General features: G+C 42.1%; 2 protein-coding genes across 2 annotated transcripts in view; one reads left to right on the forward strand and one right to left on the reverse strand.

Moving 5' to 3' along the window:
* Positions 1-21,015, reverse strand: part of LOC144660860 (uncharacterized) — a 41,590-nt gene extending 20,575 nt beyond the window's left edge. Inside the window, exons 1-7 of the mRNA XM_078521588.1 lie at positions 20,885-21,015; positions 20,611-20,815; positions 20,386-20,423; positions 19,468-19,514; positions 9,022-9,282; positions 1,164-1,709; positions 161-616 (exon numbers count right to left, since the gene is read on the reverse strand). Of these exons, the coding sequence (XP_078377714.1) occupies positions 161-616; positions 1,164-1,709; positions 9,022-9,282; positions 19,468-19,514; positions 20,386-20,423; positions 20,611-20,678 (1,416 nt within the window). The 5' untranslated portion in view covers positions 20,679-20,815; positions 20,885-21,015. The remainder of the gene's footprint in view (positions 1-160; positions 617-1,163; positions 1,710-9,021; positions 9,283-19,467; positions 19,515-20,385; positions 20,424-20,610; positions 20,816-20,884) is intronic.
* Positions 10,836-15,786, forward strand: LOC144660861 (uncharacterized). Its single transcript, XM_078521589.1, has 2 exons — positions 10,836-12,005; positions 12,285-15,786. Exons 1-2 carry the CDS (start codon positions 10,846-10,848, stop codon positions 15,784-15,786), a joined length of 4,662 nt encoding a protein of 1,553 aa, XP_078377715.1. The 5' UTR covers positions 10,836-10,845.
* Positions 21,016-23,741: the final 2,726 nt, after the last annotated feature.

Raw genomic sequence — 23,741 nt, forward strand, 5'->3', positions numbered from 1 at the left:
ATAAGCACACGCGGCTCTATCCCCCACCCGGGGACAAGGAACTAAGCATTAAGCAAAATAGACTCAGATATTTAATTTAAATCAACATTTCTTCTTCTCACTGGGTAATTTTCGAAGGTCCAAAATAGGTTGGCAAGCTGAGAGATTTGGCTGGGCTTACCTGCGCCACAAACTGTGCTCGCGCACTGGCCTCTGCTTGCTGTTGAGCCGTCAGAGGAGGTGTGCTTGACCTACTTGACTGTCCTAAAATATCTGGGGTAGTACTACTAGAGCTGCTACCGGTTAAACTCCCAGATGGTTGACGATTTAAAATTTCCTGTGCCACATCTTTGTTGCTATTGGGATCTTTAATCTGGATTATTTTTCTCTCACGTGCACGAGGCTCAAAACTTTGAGTTTGAAACTGTGGCATTCCAGCCATGGGGGCCGCGGGAGCTCTGACGACATAAACAGGTTGTGAAGGCTTCCCCATGGGATAAACTGATGTCTGTGGATACCCGGAAGGTCCTTTTGGCTGTGAAGGACCAGAGACAGGCGTAAATTGACCCTGCATTTTTTGCTGAGGTCTGTATTGCATCTGAGGGGAACCACTCATGGGAATTTGGGCATATTCAACCTGGTAAGACAAAAAAAGTAAAATGTTTAGCTTTGGAAATGATTTTTCATAACGTAAAGCATGCCGTGCAAATAGAAAAAGAAATCTATAAAGCGGAAGTACAGTATCACTAGTTTTCCGCGATTCAACTTGAAAAATCTTGGCTTAATTTTTATCAAATTTGTGCGTCTGGAGACGCATGCGCAGCTCATGCTATTTCACCTTAACACATCAGTTTACTAACTGTGCGGCCTGTGCATGAAGTAGGCATAGAAAGAGGAGGGAGAATGGGAATTTAAGTACAAGAGGAAAAGCATGTTACCCACATGCTATCCACACTACCAATTCTGAAGTAATCTCGTCTTGCTTGCCTAGACAAATTGTTCTGCGCTTAAGCCGAGCGGTGGTACGGGGTGAATCAGTGAACAGAAAAAACTCGACCCAGAATAAGAACTGGGCTCGCCCAAGGCTCAGTTATGAAGAAATATCATTACAGACATGCTGCTTGCATATCAGTAGGGTCCTTTAGAACAGCCAACAGCTCTACTTCACCTTCATAAACATTCACCTTCGCATTTGCTGCTTCCTTTGCAGTTTCTTCTGCGGGAGTTTCAGCTAATTCAGTTTCTGTTAAATCATTGGCTAATGTTGAAGCGACCTGCGCCGCAAACTGTGCTCGCACATTGGCCTCTGCTTGCTGTTGAGACGTCAGAAGAGGTGTGCTTGACCTACTTGTCTGTCCGGAAATATCTGGGGTAGTACTGCTAGAGCTGCTACCGGTTAAACTCCCAGATGGTTGACGATTTAGGATTTCCTGTGTCATATCTTTCTTGCTATTGGGATCCATAATCTGGATTATTTTTCTCTCACGTGTGCGAGGCTCAAAACTTTGAGTTTTAAACTGCGGCATTCCAGTCATGGGGGCCGCGGGAGCTCTGACGATATAAACAGGTTGTGAAGGCTGTCCCGTGGGATAAACTGTCGTCTGTGGATACCCGGAAGGTCCTTGTGACTGTGAAGGACCAGAGGCAGGCGTAAATTTACCCTGCTTTTTTTGCTGAGGTCTGTACTGCATCTGAGGGGGACCACTCATGGGAATTTGGGTATATTCAACCTGGTAAGACAAAGAAAGTAAAATGTTTAGCTTTGGAGGCGATTGTCCACAGCTAAAGGCGTGGCCGGTAAATAGTAGAAAGCTCATAACTGTACTAACTGTGCAGACTGAGTAGCAGCCAAAGACTAAAGAGGAGGGAGAATGAGAATTTGAGTCATATCGCGTTGACCTTTAAGGCTACAAATTCTAAATGAAGCAGGATCCTTCTCCCATAAGAAAGACAACAGGACATAAAAAAATGATTTAACCAAGATAAATATTTTTTTTGCACACAAATACTCGACAATAATCCCCCTTCCACAAAAATGGGGTTTTTGGTACATTTAATATTCACTATTCTGTATTTCTTTTATAAAATAAAACCAACAAAATGCCAGTGTTGACACCGTTGCTTAGGAACCTTGCCTTCATGTACAGCACGCGCAATGATTGGTCTGATTAGTCGAGGAGGGTAACGAACGCATCAGAGAATGGAACTGCCAGTTTTTCTTCTTACTTGTGTCAAAGCATTGAAAAGTCTTTTCCCGCATTCCAGTCCAGTGCTACCAACAACAGCACCAGAACGAGGTTGGAGTGGACATTTTCATACATGGGATATAATAGTGGAATTGGAATTCCCGAAGCATGGATGCCCACGATCAAAAAACACACCACCAGGAGAACTGAACGACAGCGGACCCCTGAGGAAACAACAGCACACCAGAACAGCGAGGATCGAAATGTACCAATCGCAGCTGTTGAAAACCAACCAATCACAGCGCAGCAGCATGCTTATAAGGTTACACCTGACCAGTCGACCTTACCGCCTGATGAATACTAGCAGTGTGCAGTCGAAACGTCGCGATCTACATCACAAGTGACAACGTCGTGAGACAAACGAAAAATACTGTTTATTGTACTCCACCACGATGATTAACCACAACATTTTCTACGATATTAACCTGAAATATGGGCGCACAGCCCTAAGGTTGATTAGTCGACATGAGCGTTGCTCGAGCAAACTCGCACACCATCTCACCTTTCTTACAAGGTGCATTAAGAACCGCATTGTCCCCAAAGATCTACAAGTCCGATGAGATTCCTGAGGGAAAGAATCAGACTGATGGAGATGGCCAAGGGAGATGCGAATAAGGAAGAAGAATCCACTGCACATCGCATAACATCCGCTCTCTCGACGGAGAGGGCAGACAGAATACTAGAACAGATCAAGATCAGCACCCAACGAGTCAATTATGCCACCAAAGACAGACAGACGCAGAAGTTCGAAAAACTTGTGCACGAAAAACACACGGTTGTGTCCCCTGCTGATACACCGTATGTTGACAAAATTAACTGGGTTATTAATTTATCTTCTAGGTCCCTCAGCGACGCTGAGATAGCCCTGTTGTGGAAAGGAGTGAACTTCGCCGTAACTTTTCCGAACATCCCTGATTATCACCAGTGTCGAATCAGCTGTCAGACAACTCTACACCGAGCAAGCAGACCTTGTCAGAAGAGCCGTCAACAACATTCTTCAACAGGCGGAACCACCAGAGCCTAACATCACGAAAGAAATGCGAGACGGGCTTAAATGACTAAAGGATGATGATTCCATCCGGATTCCATCATGATTCTCCCAGCTGACAAAGGGCGTGCTAGCATAGTCCTCGGTGTTCTCCAAATCAGGCGATAGCCAGTAAAATTTACCGCTTGTAACACTACTTTTTACCGCTTCAAACCGCTAAGAAATCTTGACATTCAACAGGTAAATAACAAAGTAACGCCACTCATTTAACCATCGTAGTCAGTTGTTATCGAAAATAAAGACAGATGGAAAATAAACAGCAAAAAATGCAATATTCATTTACGCTGACTTTCTACTAGTATTCAATATTCTTCATATCCTTCGCTTTCCGAATCTCTGAGTACTGTCTGCTACCCATCGAAAAAGAGCAAGTTTTGGCAGTCTTTCTCTCAACAATTGCACATCTGTTGTTGCATAGTTTCCACAATCGATTCCACGATGAAGAAGCAGCAATCCTTGCTGCCCTTTCACTTTGTTTGACAATGAAAAAGTCACAAAGGCAAAGAGGTAAAAATGATTTTAGAAGTGAGAAAAATTCCTTTCATATAATACGATTTCAGTTTTCGAACACATGCAGAAAATAGATGATTGCTTAGTTGACCGTAACTCACGTGAGAATACAAGACAATACAACTTTTCAACAACAATGCCGTGGATGCTAAGTATTTGAAGCAAAGACAAAAGGAGCTGCAGCAATTTGTAGCAAAGATGAAACACAACGTTCCTATCGACGGCGTTGTACAAGCCGCCCTACAGAAACTAGAGAACGATCCCAGCCTTGCCGATCGCACAACGCTAACACCTGCTCAGATCGCTGACCTCCTGAATTTCGTATTGAGATCCACATACTTCCAGTATAACAGGTCAATTTACAAACAACGGGAAGGCGCAGCCATGGGAAGTCCGGTTTCCGCTGTTGTTGCTAATCTCTACATGGAGAGCTTTGAGGAGCAGGCAACGTAGACGACACCTTCACCATTTTGGATCGCGGAAGAGTCGACAGCTTCTTACAACATCTTAACAACCAGCAGCCTTCCATCCGCTTCACCATGGAAACAGAGAGTGACTGCAAAATCGCATTCCTCGACATACACATCAATCTTGTGGCCACGACAAAACATTCCACACTGACAAAGTGGTACTTCAATGTAAAATCTCACCTTGGTAAATTTTAGCGGAGCTCCCGAGCGGCGGAGCTTCGTGGTCATCTTGGCTAGCGGCATACCGTATTTACTCGAATAAACGCTGCCCTCGAATAAGCACCGCATTTGGGTCGAAAAAATTAATAAGCGCTGCAGTCCCGATGCGGCGCTTATTCGGGGAATTCCGTTACACTAAAAACAGAACTACAAAGCAACTCTGAAACAAACTTGGACATTTCTTTTTCATCAAAAGCGATGTTTTGCTGTTCAAAGAAACTGTTTTACCGCTCGCCCATTTGTTCTTCTATCCAATATTCTTACAATACGTAGTTCTGTGAATGTTGCGAACGCAGCGAAATTTGCCAGGACAGCTAGCACAACTTCTCTCTTCAGCAAGAGACGAAAACTGACAATCATAAGAAGATTACATTCTTTGTGGCGTCCAAATTTTCAATAAGCGTCGCCTTCAAATAAGCGCCGCACTTGAGGCACGAAAAAAGTTAATAAGCGCCGCGGCGCTTATTTGAGTAAATACGGCAGCTCTCGGGCGTGTGCGCAAGATCTCCAAAATGACGGCGATAGTCATCCGGGATTTTTAGATGCTTTTCGCGCGCTTTTTGCGTGCCGCGGCTACACATTACAAACGACTACGGTATCCTCGACGGTATCCATGGTTTAGCCGAGGAAACGGTTTGGAAAATGTAAGCGTTTTGGAGGGAAATATTTTTTCCTACACTTTTCTCTCGTTTTGGAAGTCAAGGACATAAGGATAAACCTTTTGAAGCGAAGCTGAAAAAACTATCAAGTCCGCTGAGATAAAGGAGAAGACGAAAATGTAAGGTAACAAAATTTACTGAATTGCATTTTTTGCCTGATAGTTTTTGTTTTCTGGACGCATTTTCGAGAAGTTCTGTATCGGCTGTCTTGAGCTGATATTTTCAGGAATACTTAGCCGCTTTTGCAGTACATGTAAGCTTTAATGAGGTGACTATTTTACCCGTAGTTTATTTTATTTTGCCGTGGGTTAATATCTGTTGCCGCGAACTGATTTTCAATGGCCGCTAGGTAGCCTGCGAACAGGCGTTACCGTTTGGCCAGTGCTTTACAGTAAATTAAAAAGACTTAAATAGTGCATTTAAGTAAAGTTTTCTAAAGTGTTGAGCGACGGCAAAACAAAAACGTTTGCCCAAATGCTAACCTGAAATCATACCCTCCCTCCCTACTACTGCTGCGGGGGAAGGAATTTTCCCTCTTTCGTCTTTGCAAGGGAAAAAAAATGCCTGATCGCAGGTTACCCAAATGCATGTAAGCTTTACTTTATTTACGCTAAAAATGACATTTTACGCCATCTAAGTAGCACAGAGTTTTTGAACTGAAGTACTTTCAAACAAAGTTCTTCGCCTTAATGGAGCTGAATAAAATTTGACCAAACTGTACACACGACAAGAGATAAAAGATAACCACAGGGAGACCACAACAGTAAAAAAAATTAAATAAATAAATAAAAGAATATTATTCACGTGGTTTCGTTTGTTTTCTGCGTTGTTTTCTTTATGCGTAGTCGATAGACACGACAGCACTGTTGTCGTATGCTGAGCTGTCTTGTGCGCGAGCGGATTTCAGATATGCAAATTTCCTCTTTTCTTAATAATTATTATTAAGAAAAGAGGAAATTTGCATATCTGAAATCCGCTCGCGCACAAGACAGCTCAGCATACGACAACAGTGCTGTCGTGTCTATCGACTACGCATAAAGAAAAACAACGCAGAAAACAAACGAAACCACGTGAATAATATTCTTTTATTTATTTATTTAATTTTTTTTACTGTTGTGGTCTCCCTGTGAGATAACCATCGATTTATCCCCCAAAAAGTTTTACGAGTATTATGAGCAGCCCATTTGAGTGCAGTGTAGCGATGTCAATCACAGGCCAAAAAAGTGATAGGGGTTTTATTAAACCACGAAGTATATTGATGTCTCTTTTGGAAACAAATCTCTACGAGGATCGCAAAACTATTTTATAGATCTTTATATTGTTAGAAAGCAGATTATTACGCAGGGAGACCCTAAACTACAAAATGGTTGTTATGGATTACTTCTAACCGTCATATCTTGGTCTCCCTTAGTATTCTGGGTTTAGTTATTGGTCATGTTTGTTCTATTGGAGGTTGCCTTCAGTTTCGGTAGTCATTACCATATTTGGTAAGTTACGTGACCAAAACACAAAACCCTAAAAACTGACACAGCTTACATTTTTCATCATTTAAATCAACACAACGGGTAGAGTGCATTTAAAAGCAAAATCTGTACCATGGATATGTAAAGATTCACTGAAAAACTATGACGTCATAAAGTTTTTGTGACGTCATAACTTTAAAAATAATGTAAATTTAAACAAATCCATGTTACAGATTTTGCTTCTAAATGCCCTCTATATTGTTGATTTCAATGGAGAAAAATGTAAGCTGTGTGAGTTTTTAGGATTTTTGTGTTTTGGTCACATGACTTACTAAGTATGGTCGATCATGACTACCGGAAATGAAGGAAATCTCCCATATAACAAACATGACCAAAAACTAAACCCAGGATACTAAGGGAGCCCAAGATATGACGGTTAGAAGTAATCCATAGTAACCATGCTGCGAGCATTTTGTTGCATGACACCATGGGTGGTTTAAAATTGTCTAGCACCTTAGGGCCACTGCATACCTTTAGTGCTTTGGCCACATATTTACTTCAGTGAAAAATAAATGAATAAGGGAGCTTCGCTTTTAGGTTTGCCTAAATCTATATATTTCATAGAAATATTTATAATGTTTTATTCTTATCATGCTTCTTTAGGATTTTTTTATTAACTATTTTTATTTTTACTTATTTTATTTTACCTTATTATAGGAAATTAACGCTTCATTAAATTAACGCGAATTTCAAAAATTCACGTTAATTTTAATCTTGTTATTTTCTGCGTCCTTAATTTTCATTATTTTGACCCCAATTTATCGATAGAGTCCAGACGTTCTAATCACCTAGGAAATAGCATTAGTTCATAATCAGGGTGGAAATCTACCGGTATCACTGAAACTGTAAAGAGTGCTCGAAGCGGTCAGATTCCTTCACTTATGAACCCATACGTTTGGGTAAAGTATCACCAACGTTGTTTTCGTCTTGGATTTAACGCCTAGTGTTGAAATAAACTTGTTCCTTTTGTCTCAACTAGTGTTTTCTTTGTTTACGTCGCGTTAATGTTCTACATTTTGAAATGTTACTCTCACTTTTGCGTTAATTTTCTTTATTGGGAAGTAATTATTCCTTCGATTCGCATTAATTTTAGTCGCCTAAATTTCAAATACATTAATTAATGCAAGCATTAATTTCCTTTATTATATAAACAGCAGTGAAATAACAGGTAATCTTCCACGCAAGAAAATCATATCTTCACACGTGAGAAAAACATGTTATCTTCACAAGTGAAGATATCGATTTCGAAAATTTTTCTGACAAGTTTGCCCTGTTTCAATGCTGAATGAGCCAAAGTTAATCGATATTTAGTCAAAACATCTTCGCGGATCTTCCTCAGTAATCTTTGGAAAAGTTAGGAAAATGTTCGGAAACATTCGTATGATCTTCGGACAACATTTTCAAAATCTTCGGAAAATGGACGGAAATCTACGGAAAATCGTCAAAAACATCGTAATTAGTAAGGTTCATATAATAAACAGAATATTACATGGTTGCGTGGAGATATCTTGGAGATACATTCCAATCTGTAAAATGAAGATCTGCTTAAAAGACCGTGGGTACCCATAGAGAGGCTCATAGTTTCATTTAAGGAAATAATTTTCCAAAAACAGTGAGCTATGGTAGCTTGCAAGTACAGACAGATTTATATAGCTGTACGTATATATGTCAGCCAAAATAATTTCTTCTGATACTCAAACAATTAAGTATCAAAACATTTTTATCCACTCCAAAGAAAATATCCCATGCACCGTGACAGTTGGCACTTAATTTCTGTGGATTCTTAATTTTTGCAATTTTTGTTATTTTTTCATGATCTGCAAAATATGTTATAAGTATTTTATCACTTATCCATTGACAGAGCAGTCAGCCACTTTAGAAAAAAACTACCTGTTTTTCTGGCCGTGCAAGTGAGAGCTGTGAATGTAAAAAATGGCTCAAATGCAATCATTTTGTTAAAAAAAAACGGGGATCACACAGTTTCAAAGATAGTATTATTTGTTAATTAAAAGCTATTTTTAAGACTGTTATACTTTAAAATGTTGATTTTGTTTATCAAAAACCAAATTCAAAGGGAATTTGTAAAGAATTAATTTTCTGTTTTCTTTCACTTTTTTTAAAATGCCACATCAGCACCTTTTTTAAGATTTTAAACCTAATTATCACAAAAATTGGCACAGCCACCTGTAATTTTCTTTTTAGCTTTCAATAGCCCTTGGCAACATCTACTTTTCTTGCCGTGTCATCGGCTGGGAAAAAATTACCTTGCTATTAGTAGCTTAAGGCACCTGATCCTTATGGCAATTACTCTTACATAATTATAGTAGTGCAAATGTAGACAATAAAAAAAAAACAGCTTCCACTTACAGGCGGTGCCATAAACGGCGCAGACTGTCCTTGGGAAATGAACTGTGGCGTCCCAGGTGGTCCCATCATTTGTACTATGGGACCCCCAGGAGGTGAAGAGTACATTGAAGGGTTGTTCGGAGCTTGGTGTTGTGGAATTCTCATGGCTCTTTGGCTGTGGAAGAACTGCTGTTGATTTGGGAGGCGAGGTTGTCCTTGGGGAACCTGCATCTGACCAGGCATCTGTCCCATGGCTATGTTCTGTGGCATTTGTGCTGGAATCTACAAATCAAATAAAAAATAAACAGCAATAAGTGCAACATGATCAACAAATGTACCGTATTTTCTCAATTAAACGCCCCCGGCGTTTATTTCAAACTTGGCTCCGTTGATCCGGCGTTTATTTGAATGGTGCAGTTTATTGGAGCAAAATGTTTATTAAACAAGGGTTTTAAATCATTATTTGTGACATGAACGTAATTTGCCATCATACCTAAAGCATATTACACCTCAAATAAATGCCTGGAAGGCTTCACTTACAACTCTAGCTCTGAGACCCGGTGTTTCAATACTGACATTAATATATTCCTTTAATTTTAATAAATTGCTTGAAAAGTGGGATAGGTTGCAGCAACATCATTTTATATGAAACAGTACAATTAATTTATGTTTAACATGTAAATATTAATTTATTATAAATATTTGTTGGGCAGCAAATTAAAGTCAATTCTATTTGAAGTACAGTAGAAACCCACATAACAACCATGAACTTTTCCAAGAACCAAAAAAGTTCTTAAATAATTGGTCACGATCAGCTTATGTTACTGAGAAATACATGTACATGTATTCGTAGGCTGTTTATTAAAGAATATAAAACAGTGCTTATACTGGTGCAGTTTATTGTTTATCATCTTTTAAAATATGCACATATAATTAAAGGTCTAATTGACTCCAATCTAAACAAAAACAAACCCTATTCTAAGTTACTTTATTTCTTTTTAATGTTCTTGACATTATTTATACCTCACATATAAATTGAACATCATGAAAACAAAACTATTGTCTTCAGTACAAAATGAATTCACTGTGCGGATACTGTACCAGGGTCACCCAGACAAAGTTAACTAATCACAAAGCAGAACAGGAACAATAGTTTCAGACATAAATTTTAATTTCACTCCTGACCAATAATATAACACAAAGAAAAACATTAGAAGTTGAAGGTTTGTATTTGTTTATTCATCATACTATCTCAATTTATCTTACCCTAATCTGTTTGTTTGTACACAACCAAGGCACTACCATGAATTATTAGACAAAATTTCCCACCCAATAAAAAACTTGGAATCAAAAAATTCAAACCCAAACTATCCTTTGATCATCCCAGAGTACCCCCTAGGGATATGAAATATTCAGAATTGTTTTGGGAGGGAGATGGTACCAGGAGAAGTTTGGGTGGAGGTGCTCTGGAGGGTTTCCTTAAAAAAACCCTAACCTGTTTCAGTCCAAAAAAGGTCAGCGCCAGCAGGCAGTGCCTGCGGCATTAGTATTGTAGTATGCGCGCGCATGTTTTCGCGCCACAGGTTCTGTATGTGTTATATGTCAGCCATCTTGGTTGCATTAAAAACTGTTGTTGAAGTTCTTTCGTTGTGACGTGCGTTCTTGTCTCTTAAACATTGGCGTGGTGGCAGCGACGATTAATCCACGTCCTCAAGAGCCTGAGTGTCGTCTCGCTGGTCCAAGCAACAACGAGTCTACCTATCCTATGGTCGATTGAACTCTGAACAGCCGTCTCATCGTAAGGAAAGTATAACCTCACTGTTCCTTACTGTTACTGTGTTAAACATGCATTCAAATAGAGCCCCGAAACAGTGGTCCCTAACAAAGAATGAAAGTATCACATCATTTGAAGCCTGGCGCCAGAATCTTCAGTATTCCCTGTCTTTAGACGCTAATTTCGCCCCGTTTTTAGCAGACAATTTTACATGGCAGAAAAAGTCGTCCACTGCCCCCAATAGAGGGCTCACTACCGATGGGGAAGACGTCCCATCAACTCGCCGACGTACCGCCGCACAGAAGAACGTACACCTTGAACTCATGTTAGGTCAGATAGCAAATTTTTGCCCCGTTATTTCACGCAATACCATTGTGAAGAATACCACTTCAGTCAAGTCCATTTGGCAAGCAATAAGGTCCCACTTTGGCTTTCAGTCCACGGGTGCTCATTTTCTAGATTTCTCTAACATTAAACTCGAAGTTGATGAACGCCCTGAAGACTTGTTTCAACGGTTAATGTCCTTCACTGAAGATAATTTGCTTGTTGCAAATGGCAACATAACCCACCATGGGGAAGTCATTACTGTTGATGAGGAACTGTCACCCACACTTGAGAATTTCGTGGTTTTAACCTGGCTAAGACTCATTCATAACGATCTACCTGCCCTTGTCAAGCAGCGCTACGGAACTGAGTTAAGATCAAGAACACTTGCTTCCTTAAAACCTGAAATCTCGCAGGCGCTAGACTCTCTCCTCGATGAGATTCGCTCCAACGCCGACACCAAAGTTCTCCGAACCACTGCTTCACGGTTCAGGCAGCCACCTCCTCGCCCCTCCGTTAAGTCTTCTGCACAACCATGGCCTCCGAGGCGACCGAGGTCCTGTCCTTTATGTAAACAAGCTGGTCGCAACGACCAGCACTTCTTAAGTGCATGCTCATATTTACCTCCGGAGGACCGTACTTACCTTTCTCGTTCTCGCCTTACCTCTACCCTCGACGACGAGGAACCTGACTACTCAGACTATGTGCCCTCAGCCTTCCCCGACGAGGACGACCCCCCTCCACACACTACAGCTCGTACAGTTTCACGCCGTGTCAGCACTAAACAGTCACCCCACTTTAAGGCTTTTTACAAACAGCATCCACTCCGACTGACCCTAGACACAGGTGCAGAGACTAGTATGATCAAGTCATCCGTGGCCCGTTTAATTGGTGCAACCATTGTAAAGTCTTCCCAGCAAGCTTTACAAGTCGACGGCATGACTCCCTTAGCTGTAGCCGGGGAAACTCACCTCATCTTATCCCGAGCAGACAAACAACTCGGTCTTGACGCCCTCGTTGTTGACGACTTAGACGTAGACGTCCTGGCTGGCACACCCTTCCTTATTGCTAACGACATCACCGTCCGTCCCGCTTTGTGCCAAGTACGTATTCAGGACTCTGAGGTCATACATTATGACCCCGATAGTGATTCAACTGGCTCTCATGCTGTGCGACGTGCACAAAGTTACGTCCTACGCGCTTCCTCCTCCACAACCGTTGTTTGGCCTGGTGAATACTTGGAACTGGACGTCCCTTCCGACCTAGGTGACGATTGCGTACTAGCACTTCAACCGCGCACAGACACCCCAATATCGAAACACACCAAACCCACCTGCATTTGGCCTGAACCTCAAGTTGTAGAAGCTGTCGGATCCAAAATCCGCTTAACCAACACTTCCAACGAGCCGAAAGCCATAGGTCGCCACGAGCACCTCAGCGAGATTCTACCCACAGCAGAAACACCGTCACCGACCCCCAACCCAGCATCCACCACTAAGTCAATTCCAGTGAAGCCACACAGTCTACCTCCCTTCTCGTCTTCCGTGTCCTTAGACCCCGACAAATTGCTGCCAGATGAAACCCGTCTCAAGTTTCAACAGCTACTGCAGTCATACGACAGAGTCTTCAACCCCGACATAGCCGGTTACAATGGTGCTGCTGGTCCCATCCAAGCAACTGTGAATATAGGCCCCGTACAGCCTCCACAACGGAAAGGCCGCGTACCTCAGTACTCTCGCAACCAACTGGTAGAACTCCAAGCTAAGTTTGACGAGCTGGAACAGGCCCAGGTCTTCCGTCGCCCCGAGGATCTGGGCATAACCGTTGAGTATCTTAATCCTTCATTTCTTGTAAAAAAGCCTTCAGGTGGTCACCGACTCGTGACCGCATTTGCCGACGTAGCACGCTACAGTAAACCGCAGCCATCCCTAATGCCAGACGTCGACACAACCCTGCGCACTATCACACCATGGCGCTACATGATCCAAACTGATCTCACCCGAGCATTCTACCAGATACCTCTCTCCCAGTCTTCTCTAAAGTACTGTGGTGTAGCCACCCCCTTCCGTGGAATCCGTGTATACACAAGATCAGCAATGGGGATGCCTGGCTCCGAGACCGCACTCGAGGAAATGATGTGTCGTGTTCTGGGTGACTTAATTCAAGAAGGCTGCGTGGCTAAACTCGCAGACGACCTGTACTGTGGCGGCGATACACCCGAAACCCTCTTGACCAACTGGAGACGGGTACTGGAGGCGCTTGATCGTTGTAACCTCCGTTTGTCCCCTACGAAGACTGTCATCTGTCCAAAGTCTACCACCATCCTTGGCTGGATCTGGTCTCAAGGCCGTCTATCAGCCAGCCCTCATCGTATTGCCGTCTTGCAATCATGCCCTCCTCCCCAAAGTGTGAAAGGCCTACGTTCCTTCATTGGAGCCTATAAAGTCCTCAGTCGCGTACTCCCAAACTGCTCGGACATAGTGGACCCCCTCGAGAGCACCCTCACGGGCCTCCAGTCTAACGACAAGCTGCTTTGGGATGAGAACCTCACCTTCAGGTTCAAGCGTGCCCAGGAGTATCTGTCCAAACACAAATCCATAGTCCTACCACGTCCTTCTGACACTCTTTGGATAGTCACCGATGGCTCAGTCACCAAGAGAGGCCTTGGTGCTACATTGTATGTTACCCGTGAAAGTCATCTTTCCCTTGCTGGCTTCTACAGCGCCAAGTTGCGGAAACACCAAGTCACCTGGCTCCCCTGCGAGGTCGAAGCATTATCTATTGCTGCTGCTGTCAAACACTTCGCTCCATTCATCATTCAGTCGCAACAGCCTACGACTGTATTAACTGACAGCAAACCGTGCGTTCAAGCAATTGAAAAGTTATGTCGCGGTGAATTCTCGGCCAGCCCCCGAGTAACTTCCTTCCTCACGACTGTAAGCCGTTACCAAGTCAGTCTTCAACATTTGGCTGGTAAGGCCAACCTTCCGTCTGACTTCACCAGTCGCAATGCCCCCGACTGCAGTGAGCCTAAATGCCAAATTTGCACCTTCGTCCACGAAATGGAAGACTCAGTCGTGCGTAACGTTTCGATTCAGGACATTCTCGACAAGAAGTCCAACCTCCCGTTCACCACAAGGTCAGCATGGCTACAGATCCAGAACGACTGCCCCGACCTCCGAAGGGTACATGCCCACCTCAAACAAGGCACTCGCCCGTCAAAGAAGATCACCAATATTCGCGACGTTAAGCGGTATCTCAGCTGCACCTCCATTGCTCGTGACGGAGTCCTCGTAGTCAAACACTCCAAGCCATTCGTTCCTGTTTCCGAAGCAATTGTTGTGCCCCGTTCTGTACTGGATGGTCTTCTAACTGCCCTCCACATCAAACTAAACCATCCTTCCCGCCATCAGCTCCAAATGGTGTTCCAACGACAGTTCTTTGCCCTCGACATGAGCGACGCCATTTCCTGCGTTACATCTGCCTGCCACACGTGCGCTTCACTCCAGTCGTTTCCGAGCACCTTGGTATCCCAATCCTCTGATGACCCTCCCGAAGTGATAGGAATCTCCTTTGCCGCTGACGTAATCAAGCGCCACCGTCAGTTCATCCTTGTTCTTAGAGAATGCTCCACGTCACTTACTGCATCTTGCTTGATACCTGACGAAAAGCATGACACTCTACGCGATGCCCTCACAAAACTAATCGTCGGTTTACACCCTCTTGATGGTCCTAGAGCTGTTATACGTGTTGATCCTGCTCCTGGTTTTTTATCCCTGAGCAACAACGACTCGCTCGAACATTTAAACGTCTCAATCGATGTCGGCCGTATTAAGAATAAGAACCACAACCCTGTCGCCGAGAAGGCAGTCCGCGAACTTGAAGAAGAGCTCCTCCGACAAGAACCAGGTGGAGGACCAGTAGGCGAAGTTGGCCTCGCTCTGGCTACCGCACGTCTTAACTCCCGCCTTCATTTCTCGGGTCTTTCTTCTCTCGAGTTGTGGACCCAACGCAACCAATTCACCCATGAGCAGTTGCCGTTGTCTGATTACCAACTCATACTCGATAGGCACAAACATCGCTCTACTAACCACGCCTATAGCGAGAAGTCCAAGAACCCCCGCGGTCTTGTCGCAAACACGCCACCTCTACAAGTTGGAGATATTGTCTACCTCTTCTCTGATAAGGACAAGTCACGCGCTCGTGATCGCTATGTCGTTGTCTCCATCGACACCCCTTGGTGTTTTGTAAAGAAGTTTCGTGGCTCACAACTCAGAGCCACTTCTTACAAAGTCAAGCTGTCCGAGTGCTATTCCGTTCCCTCTTCCATCATTGTGCCGAGCCTCCCAGGTCCTTCAGCCCCTCCAGACATGGACGTCGAGCCTCAAGTAACTCCTGCGGTGTCCCCAGCCCCGGTACATCCTGTGTTACCTCCCCCTGCACCTCCAGAACTCATCACCATTCCGTCTGACGAGGAACAAGTCCCGTCCTTCACCAGCGATGACACACCACTTGATACCATCAGTCGCTCACCTTCCCCAGTCGCTGTTCAAGACGAGTCAAGCACAAGTGTTGCAGTCACAGATCAACCATTGTTGTCTCCTCCCAACTTTCCTGATCACCCAGCTTCAAGACCTCAAAGGCAGCGCAGACCTCCTTCACACTTGCAGGACTATGTTAGATTTTAACCTGCGTGTGGTACCTTTAGATCCACAGTTTAGTTTTAGGTTTACACTTTCACAAGGTACTACTAGAGACTGAGACATTTGGTTAGTCTGTCTTAATTGACATGCAGTTTTCTTCGTTTAAGTTCATATTTTTATTGCCCATGTATTTCAAGCCTGTGTACAACTACAGTTTGTCAGTTCGCTACCATTTAAAGGTGAGAAGAGGTTGCGCCAGCAGGCAGTGCCTGCGGCATTAGTATTGTAGTATGCGCGCGCATGTTTTCGCGCCACAGGTTCTGTATGTGTTATATGTCAGCCATCTTGGTTGCATTAAAAACTGTTGTTGAAGTTCTTTCGTTGTGACGTGCGTTCTTGTCTCTTAAACATTGGCGCAGATTTACTAGCCCACCTCAGACATAAGAGACCATTCATTATCTATGCCAGGGGGTGGGCGGGCAAGAATAAGAGGGGGGGGGGGTCATGACAAATTCAGGACATTAAGAGGGGGCTTATCAATAAATCAGCGTACAAAGAAAGGGGCTATCTGTTTTTTTTTTTTTTCATACATAATATATAATTATTTTTCTTATTGTGATACAATCACCCCCCACCCCACTGCAACCCACATTTTGCATGTGGGTAGCAGGGGGGCTATCTATTTTTGTGTTCTGCTGCTATTATGCCAGAAGGCATAATGCCAAGCAGAACATATTGCTATCAAAGGAGGGAATGGAATGTCTAGAACAATAGAAAGATGTAACAATGGAAGTCCGTAACAATAGAATGTGGTAACAATGGAAAGTATGTAACAATAGATAGCAGATACTTTCTTTTTTATAGACTTAGTAAAAAGGTATATCTATCAGTTGAATTTGCTATCTTAACAATCAACTAGTCTACATCATAAAAATAAACAAAAATCAAAAAAATTCTCGGTTTCTGATATAAAAAAAGTGCGTGTAAATACAAAATTTGTAACAAAAGAGCGTAACAATGGGGAGCCCAGGCTCCTGCTAAGAGCTCTCTGTCCCGCTATATTAGAACGTGTGTGTACGACGGGTTTCAGCTGCTTTCAGAGTTGTGGATTTGTGACGTACGCAGTGGTCGCTAACGTATAACGACGACGAATACGCGATCAGCCTTTTTTTCCTTGGAGTGAAAAAAAAAATAAACCCTCACCGCCCGTAAGCTAACGTGAAATAAAAAATAACCAAAGATCCCATCCTGTATACGTCCGAGTAAATGCATAACGAGCTACCGACAGAAAAAAGTATTGGATTCTTTTCAGTTTGCACGTTTGCTATTTATACGCGCTGAAACAGACCTTATTGTGGTTTGTGACGTACGCAGCGGTAGCTGGCATGTTGCTTTGCATGCACAAGGGTTACGACTTTAAAAGGTTTCAAATGTCATAATAACTTGCGTGACGAATTATCTTGGTGTAAGCCGAAAAACCGAAGACAGTTGTCAATGTTGATACGTTATGCGAGCAGAACACACGGATCCATTAGGGCCCTATTTTTTATATTGCATGTAGAGGGGTCATGAACTTTTTTCTTTTTCTTGCAGGGGGTCAAAAAATTTTGTTTTGCTTTATGATGAATATTGCCAGCCCACCCCCTGGCATAAGTAATAAATAATAATAAATTGTATACCCACCTCAGTTGGAAGTCAAGAGGTTCCTATTCTAGAATTTTCGCCACAATACCACAACATCTGCTATAATTTTATTTTTGCACACTTTAAAATGAGCTGATTTCGGTAAGCAGGTTAGCAAAAAATGACTATGCATAATATTATTTACGAAAAGTAGCGAAATGTAAAAAAGATTTCAGCCCGGGGGGGGGACTCCCTATAACCGCCTATACGGGGGGGCTCCGCCTGAAAGGGGTACCTTATTCAGGCTTCAGGCATATAAAAGGGTAGGGATTTCACAAGTTTAGGTATACGAAAGTAACATCAAAAAACAGTCAGCGTCAAAACTAAAAACAAACTATGTCATCACCTGACTACAATTACACAATTTTTAAACGTATAGAAATCTGTCATTTAATAGGTTTTTGAAAGGCCTTTAATTAAAATATTTCGAACAGATACAATTTATGGCTGTATTATTTCAATTTATAAAGCGCTGTACTTGAAAATGACAAAAAAGTGTCATGTTTTAAGTCTATACCATGACTTTCAGGTATATGGAAGGGGTACCTTTTTTCATTAAAAAGTATATAAAAGGGGTACAATTTCTGTCAAAATATGGTATATAAAAGGGTAAGGAGTAAGAGCTCGGGGCAGAGCCTCCCCGTACAAAACTTTTTTGTGTACCCCCCCCCCCCCCGGGGGGCTTTCAGCTCTTTTTGTCCTACATGTTATGGCATTATTATACAGGTAAAACCTTGGCATTTCTGCCATTACAGTGCAGCAGCGTGGGCTTTATTAGGTTACACCTGACCAGTCGACCTTATCGCCTGATGAATACTAGCAGTGTGCAGTTGAAACGTTGCGATCTACATCATAAGTGATACTACGTTATGAGACAAACAAAAAATACTTTATTATTATTGTACTCTACCACACGATGATTAATGACAACATTTTTTACAATGTTTTATTATTTTGTCAACCAACATGGCCACCTTGTCACATGGTTGCAAACCAAGAAAAGGATCTAAAAGGTTATTTCAGACCCCCTGACCCATCCACCCCCATTTTATGCACCTATCAATGTTTAGCCGCTGGGGGGGAGGCTGGGCATAGGCGGGGGATTTGACAGCAATTGTTTGCCCATAGTGGGGACTTTTGACCGTTTTAATGGACTTTCTTACAACATTTTATTGAAGTTTAGTGACTCTTTTGAACATCCACAAATGCCCTGGGGTTGGGCATTTGATCAGAAAATCTCAGCAAAGGGTGCGTTTCTTTGGGAAAATCCAAAATTGGATCATTGATCTCAGATCACACGGATACTTTGCTCCCAAAGAAACAAAGAATCCGAAAACGGATTTTTTGCCATGACAACCCCATAAACACATTTCGCACAGAACATAAAATATCAGTACAAATTTATTTTTGGTCGAATGTATCCTAGCTACAAAATAGCATACAAAATCTTTTACAAAAACCACATGTCGAAGTAGATCTTCTTTAGCGTTAAGCACAATGTGGCGAGAAAGCATCTGAGAACAAAGAATGATTGCGAAATGATAGAAAACCTGTATCCTATTTAAAATGATACAAAATACCTATCTGAAGCTACCGTTTCCTTTTATCGTGAAATATTTTTATATTTTGATCGATTTAACCGCCTAAAACTTTCCGTATGGCTGAGTGTTTATAAAGAGCGAACCTGTATTTTCACAGCAAAGACCGCTGGGCCAAGGTACTTTTTTCGAATCCTTTCCCAAAGAAACACACGGATCATGAATCCTAAAAATCCGGATTCAGATATGATCTGATGTATCCACTCGATGTGTGGATTCTTCAGATCATTGATCCAAGATTAATCCATTTTCGGATATAGGTAAAGAAACGCAAAATCCGATTTTTGATCAAGATACCGGATTTGGATTTTTCCCAAAAAAAAACGCACCCTAAGTTCAAATGCCCGGCCTTTGCCCGCCCCCCCCCCCCCCCCCCCCCCAGCAGCTTAACATTGATATGACGTGCATTTATTAATATAATGGCATAAAATAAAAATATATAAACCTGAAACTGTGCTTGGCTTGGATTGCAATCGTCTCGTTCTAATGTGGCTATATTGATAAAAAAAAAAACCAATTGCGTTATTTAAGTTGAAATTCACGGAAATCCATGTGTTATTTTGGACGTACGTCTGAGCAGTTTTATCGGACCACTAGCTGAAATATTTTACCTGGTTTTAAGCTACCCTTATTACATGAAATTTTCGCGACACGTTAATTTCGCGATTTTGAGGTGCGCATATTTCGCGACACTTAAATTTCGCGATTTTGAGGTGCGCATATTTCGCGACACGTTAATTTCGCGATTTTGAGGTGCGCATATTTCGCGACACTTAAATGTCGCGATTTTGCGAAAATTTTGTATTTTGAATCACTTTAAATTCACGTTTTTAAGTAGACACAATTGACATTTCCTTGCCAACAATATTATTTAACATGCCCTTAAATTAAATAAAACGACTTCATCAAAGGAACAATAACGTTAAAATTAACAAAAACGCAAGGGAGGGAATAATTCTCGGCAAAAGCAACAACAGAGCACTTCTTAGGCTTCTTCCAATGTCTACAAGTAGGTCATGTTGTACGTGAATGAGTTATCGTTCTTGAGTCAATTGACGACAAGATCCATTAACACTGAAAATCCTTCCTTCAGTGGTACTAAACTTATTTTTTTATTGTTGGTATAATGTGAGTCACTTAATTTTCGCGGCATGTTATGTTCGCGACACTTATTGTTCGCGTCACTTTAATTTCGCGATTTTTTTGGAATCGCGAAATTCGCGAAATAAGTGTCGCGAAAATTTTATGTAATAAGGTATATAAAGTCCTATAAGGTTTACAGTTTTACCCAGGTTATTAAAAAATACCTACTAATACGTTTTAATTCTACATTCACAGAGAATCAAGCAGAATCAAGACTTACTTTGTTGCGACGGATACGCTCGGGGTCCTCGGGGATTTCTTATAATCAAGGAGCTTGGAGTTAAGGAATAGAACAAAAATAATTATACAGTAGTTCGGAAAATATCACACGATAGTAACAGACTGCAAACTGAACACACAGATCAAACCTGAGAGACTTTCAATGGGTATTTATTTTACGATAATTTATATTTGAGCCCTAAAATTCACATTATGACAAGGATACTGTTGTGGTGGCCTTCCTTGAAGAACCATTGCAGCCGGAGGGGAAGAGGTAGCTTTCCCCTTCTGCATAGCGTCTGGAATGCTATGACTCTGAAAACCGATTAGACACAAAACAAAAGGAAACAACGTATTTGTAGATAATATTGGGGAGTTTCATTATCATCTGGTTCAAGAGAGGATAATGATTCAAGCATGCTTCCGCACCACTTCCGTGTTAAAGACGACCAGACCGGTAACCAAACATGTACGATGCTAACAACCCTTGCTCGGAAGACATTCCGAACAGCCGAACGGCATTCCGAACAGCTTTCGCCCTCAGTCCCAGTCCCAGGCAGTGCTTCACCGAACACAGCCTCGTCACCAGTACTTTCGAGAGTTAACCGGGCTGAAATTTGTAAATTCAGATTTAAGCTCGGCTTCCAGCAAAAATCCATGTAAAATGACGTTTGCGATATAAGTTTCAACCCGGGCTGAAATTCCTAGCCCGATCTAAAAAACCTCATCTCAAACCTCATGTAATCGCATTCAAATTTGCGACTTTAGGGATGAGTGATGAACAGTGATGGCTTTCTGGCAACCGAGCTGAAATTTGCCACTGGCTATAGCAGGGTCGTAACCAGGTATTCTTATGGGATCAGGGATCACAGCCCCGGGATCCGGATCACAGCCTTGGGATCGGAATCATAGACCCGGAATTCCGGGTCATAAGTCATGGGATCCGGATCGGCCAATCAGATGGGATCAGAATGGAACCAGGGGTCAAATGTTGCCACATTTTGGGGATCAGGAATCAAAATTTGGAGCCAAAATTTGGGATCAGCGATGAAAAAATATACCTGGTTACGACCCTGCTATAGGCCTCTTTGTGCGAAGTCCGAAAGACAATGAAACTATTCAGATAGATCAGAGGCTGAGCAAAGAATAGAGTTTATACTTTATTTACCTACCGTATTTTTGCAATTAAACGCCCCAGCGTTTATTTCAAACTTTGCTTGGTGGATCCGGCGTTTATTTGAAGCCGGCGCTTAATCGATGTCCGGCGTTTATTAGCCTGCGTTGCAGACGAACTAAACCCTACCGAGGTTCAGTTTCGTCTGCAACGCAGGTTAGCGTTTATTAACGACGTGCAATTTTTTATCATTTTTTTCAGGTTGACTTATTGTTGCAAATTCTCCAAGACCCGGAGGCAAGTTTGTCAAGGCGGGACGATTTTTACCCTTCGTCCCGGCCCGACAAAGTGTCCCTGGGTCACCGAGGATGATTTTAACCAAAAGTTACTGTAATGCATATGGCACGTGTTTGTTGGAATCGAGATTTGTGACAAACATGAACAATATAGGGGAAAGTAACTTTTATGGGTACAAAGAAATAAGTTCATAATCGGCAACGTCGCCAATGTCCTCTTTCATTATAAACATCCTTCTCCACCTTGTTAACAAACGCTACAGAAATCCTCGCGATTTCAAGGACAGTGAGCATATGCACAAGAGAGCTGAAGTGGTCGAAAGTGAGTCAGTCGTGACACAAACGCAAACGCCATCCAAGTTATGTCGGACTTTTTTTACGTCTCGCAAAATGGCAACACTATACAAATACAACCATAACACTGGTGCTCAGTCTCCGTGCGACACCAAATGCGCGACCAGTCTTCTTGCGTGCAAGAGTTGCGGAATTTTGAAACCATTGCAAGACGTCGAATCCCTCGAAACCGTAGCCATTGCGTCATATTATGGCCCGTCATTTGACACCTCGTACCCATTACGAACCCGAAACCATCACGAGATTCGGAATCACTACGATGCCGGAATTTTTATACGAATATGGGCCATAATTACTGAAGGTTTTCCTTCAGAGCAGGTGGCACTTTCCTTTGAGCATAAAAGTCATGAGGAAAAAAAACACGCTTCGTTTGAGATATTCGCTTGATCCTATCTTTGCGAAGTGTAATTGGATATCCTTCTAGTTCTAACACTTGTATAACATGCCATTTAACAGCAATTATTTTGAGGACCGAACAATTTACATACCTATACTTTAGTTGTTTTTTATCATTTTCGCTTTTTTTGAAGAAATGCACCACACTTTCTAGGGGTTATACCGGCGCAATAGCTCAACTTGTGATGTAAATAGGAGAGAACAGATTGTAAATCACGAGCCGTCATGATAACGCGAGTGATTCACAAGCTCTTCCATTATTATAATCGTTTATGAGAATATGATCTTCTGTTTTAATCATCCGATAGACCACCTGAACAAAAGTACATAGGTTTTTAACCAATCAAAGCGCGCGTAGTATCTCAGTTATTTTATAAAAATCAAATAATAAGGTAGGGCATTTGTTAATTTTATTCTTATATTTAATTTATTAAGTGAGCCCAGGTTATAGAAGGTTTTACCTTCGGCTTTACATCCAAAACTATATATTTCGCCATAGAAACGGTTTGAATAATGACCAACAACGACGGTCTTCTAGATCAAAATTGTTTCCTTCTCCGTTTAATATCGCAAGAGACTATAGAGTGATGCTGGGTTTGACAGGCTTGAAATAAGTTTCACCGTCGCCAAAAAAGGACGATGGAATTCAAATCGTTCAAAGTTCTTAGTAACCCATTTTTGAGTGCGCACTCGATCACAGTCAACATCCGGCGGAAGTTAATTAAAACCAAGAATACAGAGCCAATATTTTTGCTAAACGCCCAAGGGATTTCGAGATGGCTCAATTGGGATCGGCTGCCGCGCGACTGATACAATTGTTCATCTCAGAGTCGCAGGTTCGAGCCTTCCTATTATAGGGATTATTCTTAATGGTCTGGGGGCCGAATAATCTCTCCCCCCGTGTTGGCTCGAGCCTGCTGCTCAAGGAATTACCCTCCAGCAGGCTTGGGGGCCGGGTAGTTCTTCCCCAGAAATCCGATTTTTTTTTTCCTTTTTTTCCGCGATTTTTTTCTCTGATTTATTATTTCATCAATTTTTTTTGCGCCGGGTTTTCGCTGGTGTTCAAACAATCTTTTTTTTTTTTTTGCTTTCGCCTTATTTTTGGATTTTTTTCTCGTTTTCTTGGACATAACATAAATCTTTTACCTCATCTCTTCTCTTTCTTTGTTTTCTGTTGTATTTCTACTACCTTTTGTT

The sequence above is a fragment of the Oculina patagonica genome, chromosome 7 (assembly GCF_052425735.1).
Source record: "Oculina patagonica isolate OP01 chromosome 7, crgOcupat, whole genome shotgun sequence".
In the NCBI taxonomy this organism is placed as follows: domain Eukaryota; kingdom Metazoa; phylum Cnidaria; class Anthozoa; order Scleractinia; family Oculinidae; genus Oculina; species Oculina patagonica.

What these genes read in the sequence shown, in the direction of transcription:
- LOC144660861 (XM_078521589.1), top strand. Translation starts at nt 10,846, where the DNA reads ATGCATTCAAATAGAGCCCCGAAACAGTGGTCCCTAACAAAGAATGAA. An exon ending in ATTGGTGCAACCATTGTAAA is followed by an intron (nt 12,006 to 12,284) that starts GTCTTCCCAGCA and finishes ACGTGCACAAAG; the next exon opens with TTACGTCCTACGCGCTTCCT.